Source organism: Prionailurus viverrinus, chromosome F2 (genome assembly GCF_022837055.1).
Source record: "Prionailurus viverrinus isolate Anna chromosome F2, UM_Priviv_1.0, whole genome shotgun sequence".
NCBI classification, from domain to species: domain Eukaryota; kingdom Metazoa; phylum Chordata; class Mammalia; order Carnivora; family Felidae; genus Prionailurus; species Prionailurus viverrinus.
Window position 1 is genome coordinate 41,571,765 of NC_062578.1, and position 6,000 is coordinate 41,577,764.

The 6,000-nt window shown below is 41.3% G+C and overlaps 1 protein-coding gene and 1 non-coding gene across 6 annotated transcripts in view; both read left to right on the forward strand.

Annotated features, from left to right (window-relative positions):
• The window catches only part of ESRP1 (epithelial splicing regulatory protein 1), a 65,135-nt gene extending 64,286 nt beyond the window's left edge, over positions 1–849 (forward strand). For all 5 annotated transcript variants that reach the window (XM_047841878.1, XM_047841875.1, XM_047841879.1 and 2 more), the window contains one exon: positions 320–849. Coding sequence is in view for 2 of the 5 variants with exons in the window: in XM_047841877.1 (XP_047697833.1) it covers positions 320–340 (21 nt within the window). In the remaining 3 variants the exon portion in view is untranslated. The remainder of the gene's footprint in view (positions 1–319) is intronic.
• A 4,723-nt stretch (positions 850–5,572) lies between these two features.
• Positions 5,573–5,756, forward strand: LOC125156797 (U2 spliceosomal RNA). Its single transcript, XR_007148781.1, has one exon. It is a non-coding gene; the product is annotated as a U2 spliceosomal RNA (small nuclear RNA).
• Positions 5,757–6,000: the final 244 nt, after the last annotated feature.

Here is a 6,000-nt window from a genome sequence, read left to right on the forward strand (position 1 = left end):
TTTCATCTGCCAACACTGCTCCTTGAGAACTTGCTGTAGAAATCCCAACTATGTGTAAAATAACGGCTTTAGATTCTGTGTCTCCCTTTCTCTCTGCCCCTCCTCTGCTCATGCTCTGTCTCTGTCTCAAAAATAAATAAAACATTAAAAAGAAAAAAAGAATCCCAACTATGTGTAAAATAAAATTGTGGACTCCCTTAAGGCTTTTTTTGGGGGGGGGGGCCTTTTGTAATTTGAAATCGTTTTATTATAGCTGCCAATAATTGAAAATTTAGAGACTGTAATATTTCCTTTTATTGTCTTGTGTTGTTTTTTTCAGTGTTTGAAAGATGTATGGTGATCCCGAAACTGTCAGATATATCAACTTCTAGCAACTTCAGGGGAAGTTTGTCTACACTCAGGCTGCAGTATTTTCAGCATACGTGATTGGACAGTGGGCCTGTGCCCTATCTTTTGGTAGAGGAAAAAATTTGAGCCAATGAAGCCAAATCCTTCTAGCAAGCAGCATGCCTGGCTCCTTGCTGATTGCAAATAGGCATTTAAAATGTGAATTGGAAATTGAGTGACTCTAATACTTACAGCTAACGTGGCATCATAGGTGTTTCCTAAGTTTTAAGTCTTGGACAAAAAATACTAGTGTCTACCGTCTCCATCAGGAACTCTGTTGTGGAAGCTTCATTTGTGTGTTTCCATTTTTCTATCTCCATCTCCCTATCTTCTGCACGAGTGTGCCCTCTTAACTAAGTAATTCAAGAATAAGATCTTGGAATACTTGAGTCACAAACTTAAGAAATAAAACTATTCTCCCACTATCTTGGCCATCATGGTGTCTTACAGTTAAAAACGAATGAAAATGATTTTTAAAACACCTTGGGATAAATTAGAAGATATTGTGCACCCACTGCAAAACATACATGGCTTAAAAGTTGCATCTTTTTTCTCAGCAGGTACCAGTTGTAAATAATGAACTAGGGGCCAAAATGCAAAACCAAAAATGAAGCAGCTATGTGTAGCTAGTAATTTCTAGTTTAAACTAACTGAACATTGTGGCTTCAAATGTATTATTTTATATTGTACTTTTCCCATTACTGATGGTTTGGACTTTAATAAGAGATATTCCATAGTTTTTAATATCGCAAAATGAGAATATTTGAACAGTGTATTCTAGAAAGCAATATACTAACTGAAGTGAATGCTTGTATATATTAAGATATAGCCTTAAACCTTTCTCTCTAATGCCTTAACTGTCAAATAATTAAAACTTTTAAAAGCATAGGATTAGAGTCAGCATGCTGGACTGAGAGGTAAACACTGAAGCAGTTAGAGCAGTTACTGATGCTGTCAGCGTTTAGCACTATGTGTTTAGCTGTGTGTATGCTACAAAAGTGCAATATTAGACACTAGCTAGCTAGTACTGCTGCCTCATGGAACTCCAAAGAGGAAAACAGGATTTGATTAAGTAAGTGCACATGTGTCTTTAAGTTCCTCCTATTGTCCTTGGCTTGGATGCAATGCCATGCAGATTTATGTGGCTGCTATTTTTTATTTACTTTGCATTACTTTGATTAACACCTTGAATGGAGAGCCAAACCTTCCCTCTTCACTTGACCAGCAATGGCCCTTTAACTGCAGTAGGAAAAAAGAAAAAAACAAAAAACCTTTTTGTGTGAAAACTGGTGACAACTGGCACTTAGGATCAGAAAAAGAGTTGTTTATACTTGATGCCTTAAGATGCTGTCTGCCCAAAGCTCTGAAAGCCTTAAAGATAGTAATACTTAACTACAATACTACTGAGAGTTTTCATAGAATTGTTACATTTGATAATAAAACATGCCTGTTTAATCTCAAAGTGTGTGTTCTTTTTTATTACTGAAACGGTTAGGGTCATGGAAAGGGTGTGGGTAAGCCATCTTTTCCTGAGGTGGTAAGGTTTTTCCCTAAGTTTGCTATAAGTATTTGCTCGCGCTCTCTCTCTCTCTAAATAAATAAACTTAAAAAAAAAATGTTTAGGGGCACCTGGATGGCTCAGGAGGTTAAGCCTCTGACTTTGGCTCAGGTGTCATGATCTCACAGTTAGTGAGTTCAAGCCCTGTGTCATGCACTGTGCTGACCACTTAGAGCCTGGAGCCCACTCCGGATTCTCTCTCTCTCTCTCTCTCTCTCTCTCTCTCTCTCTGCCCCTCCCCCACTCACACTCTCATTTTCTCTCTCTCTCTCTCTCTCTCCTTCAAAAATAAACGTTAAAAAAAATTTTTTTAACGTTTATTTTGAGAGCATGTGTGTGCACACGTGAGAGCAGGGGAGGGGAAGAGAGAATCTCAAGCAGGATCCTTGCTATCGGCGCAGAGCCCATCTCGGGGCTCCATCTCATAAGAATCGTGAGATCATGACCTGGGCCGAAATTGGAGACTCTTACTCAATTGACTGAGCCACCGGGGCACCCCTTCAAATCAAATTCTATCCATTGTTCAAGTCTTTCCTGAGTGGTGCTACTTCAGAGCTGTATATATTGTCAGTATCACTTGACATATATAATCTTGTTAACAGAGCACAAGTGTGTCAGTTCTGAATTTAGGTTATAACCTCGTGGACAGGAAGTATGCCTCTATTTCCCTCTGTTTAGCACATTTCTATTCACTCAATTAGCCCTTATTAAGCATTCACCGAATGAAGTTTAGTTCACGTGGGAAAGTCTCAGTCCTTGCCAATATCATTTACAAAAATGGAGCTGTTGCTTTCAGGTTTGTACTTCACCTTTGGGTGTGTCTGGCATCATTTGTAAGGAGGTGGTAGAGTTCTCTAGACAAGCTGAGATTCTGACCCATGTTCATGATCTCTGGCAGGCATTTGACATTGCCCAGTCTATTCCCTGCCTTCAAAAACAAAGTTGCCTGTGCTGAACTCATTTGTCTGTTTACCTCCTTGAAATTGTCCCACGTGTAGCTGCTGTTTGCATGGCAGAAAAGAAAAATAGGATGTCGAACTGAGTAAGGGAAGGAAGACAAGATGAGGGCAAAGAGGACCAGAATATATAAAATACCTTAAAGGTTCATCTTTTAGGATCATAGTTGATTACACAATTTCTCTTCCTTTCCCTGCTTTCCCCAGCGGTGGTTGGAAGGGGTGGGTAACCTGCAAAAGTAGAATGATGAACACTTTGTACCCTTTAGCCAGCTTCAACAATTATGAACTCCAGGCCCATCTTGCTTTATATCTCTTTCCTCCCCCCCCCCCCCCCCATTGTATTATTTTGAAACAAATGTTTTGGGTCAAGTTTAAAATGTATCTCTGGGGATGCCTGTGTGGCTCAGTCAATTAAGCATCCGACTTTGGTTCAGGTCATGATCTCACAGCTCGTGAGTTCGAGCTCCCTGTCCGTCTCTGTGCTGACAGCTCGGAGCCTGGAGCCTGCCCTGGCCTGCTCCCTCTCTCACTCTGCCCCTTCCCCACTCGCACTTTGTCTCTCTCTCAAAAACAAACATTAAGTATTTTTTTTAAATTGAACCACTGTAGGAGGTGCTGTTCTTGATGAAAAGAGTAGAAGACTGGAACTGAACTGAAGACATCTGTTTATGGATGTCTTTGGTTCAAGGTTGGATCTAATCTATGATCTATTCATGTTATAGTCTATGTGCTAATACAAGGAAACAGACTAGGCAGGAGGTGATCTACACTCAAGACCAGAAGGCCACCGGGATGAAATTCGCAAGCAAGACCACTAAATGGGTGCTATAGGGAGAAAACTGGTTTTTTTCATTTTTACTGCTTCCTTTGTATTGAGTGAATTCGTGAAAGCCAAGATCCCAAGGCGTGAACCTAAGGAAAAAAGGTTCAGAAGCAAACTACTTGACTTGCCCAAGCTCAGACCTCACTTTTGTCTTTATTTCAATGTGGTTCAGCACAATTCCATTATGTGGAATGTGGAGGGATATTTAAAGCCAAAAACCAAGCTAGGACTCATTATATTGGAAGAGTATACCATAAACTACAACAAAACAATCACTGAGAACACATTTTGTTAATGATAATAAGCATTATATTGGTTAAATGAATCTTCACAATAACCTATTACAGTAGGTACATTATTAATAGACTAGGAAATTGAAGCATAGGTCAAGTAAAAAAACTTCATGGTTGCACAGAAAGTAAGGGAAGGGATCTGGAAAATAAAGTGAGATTTGGAGACTGGTTGATAGGGTTACTACTCTCATAGTTGCTCCTTTATCCACTTTGGCTCTTTTTCCTAGCACTGCACAAACACAGTTCATTGTTTAGTGTCACAAAGTAGGGCCTTGTAATGTTCCTTTGGTCCACCTTTTTACCCCCTTTGGTCTGCCCTTTTATTTTATTGCCAGCAATGCATTAATTCAGCAGCTGAATTCGTAGCTGCCTATTGTTGCTGTTCTAAAAGTGAATGTAAACGGTAACAAAGCTGCTGGTTGCACACTTGAGTTTGAGCTAGTGTTTTATAACTGAAACCTGTATGATAGTAGAATTAAATACCGAGGCACCTGGGAGGCCTAGTCAGTTGAGCACCTGACTGTGGCTCAGATCATGATCTCACAGTTTGTGAGTTTGAACCCCACATGGGACTCGCTACTGTCCGAGCGGAGGCCACTTTGGATACTCTACCCCTTCTTTCTCTGCCCCTGTCCTGCTCACACACTCTCTCTCTCTCTCTCTCTCAAAAATAAACAAACATAAAAAATAAAAAGAATTAAGGGGCACCTGGGTGGCTCAGTCAGGTAAGTGTCCTACTCTTGGTTTTGGCTCAGGTCATGATCTCACGGTTTGTGAATCCAAGCCCCGCATCCAGCTCTGCGCTGGCAGTGCAGAGCCTGCTTGGGATTCTCTCTCCCTCTCTCCCTGCCCTTTCCCCATTCATGCTTTCTCTTACTCAAAAATAAATAAGCATTAAAAAAAAAAAAGAATTAAACACCAGAAACAACACATTAAAAAAAAAAATCAATGTAGTGGCGTCTGAGTGGCTCAGTCAGTTGAGTGTCCAACTCTTGATGTCAGCGCAGGTCATGATCCCAGGGTTGAGATTGAGCCCTGCATTGGGCTCCTTGCTGAGCATGGAGCTTGCTTGAGATTTCTCTCTCTGTCTCTCTGTCTCTCTGTCTCTCTCTCTCTCTCTCTTCCTTCTGCCCTCCCTCCCCTCCTCACATGTCCTCCCCTCTTTAAAATAAAAAACAGGGGCGCCTGGGTGGCTCAGTCGGTTAAGCGTCTGACTTTGGCTCAGGTCATAATCTCGCGGTCCATGAGTTTGAGCCCTGCGTCGGGCTCTGTGCCGACAGCTCAGAGCCTGGAGCCTGTTTCAGATTCTGTGTCTCCCTCTCTCTCTGACCCTCCCCCTGTTCATGCTCTGTCTCTCTCTGTCTCAAAAATAAACATTAAAAAATTTTTTTAAGTAAAAAACAAAAAATTTTTTAAAAATTGAAAAACATCAATGTAGGAGTTCCTGGCTGGCTCAGTCAGTGGAGCATGCAACTCTTGATTTCAGAGTTGTGAGTTTGAGCGCCACGTTGGGTGTGGAGGAGACTACTTAAATAATCTTTAAAAAATATGAATTGCTTCTCGGCCTTTTGGCTAAGATCGAATGTAGTATCTGTTTTTATCAGTTTAACATCTGGCATGTCCTATATCAGAGGACCATATATTAAATGGGTTTTTGGAGATGGAATAAGAGCTTGCTCCGTCCACTCCCCCCATCGACTTGCTACTGCAGTACTTCCAGGAACGGTGCACCCCCTCAGGGACAACAGTAGGGAAAAAAAAAAGAAAATCAATGTGAAATTCTTGGCTTGCTCTGCTTCTGGCCTCCCTTGTGATTCATCCTTCCCTACCTGGAGGTGTTTTTCATGGTTCCTTCCTCAGCTACCTTTTCCATCCATTCATTCTCTGAGCAAACTCATTTTCTTCCACACACACAGGTGTGCCACAGACTTCTATACTCAACACTATAATGGACATTTCCATTTGGACATCTCCCTGGCA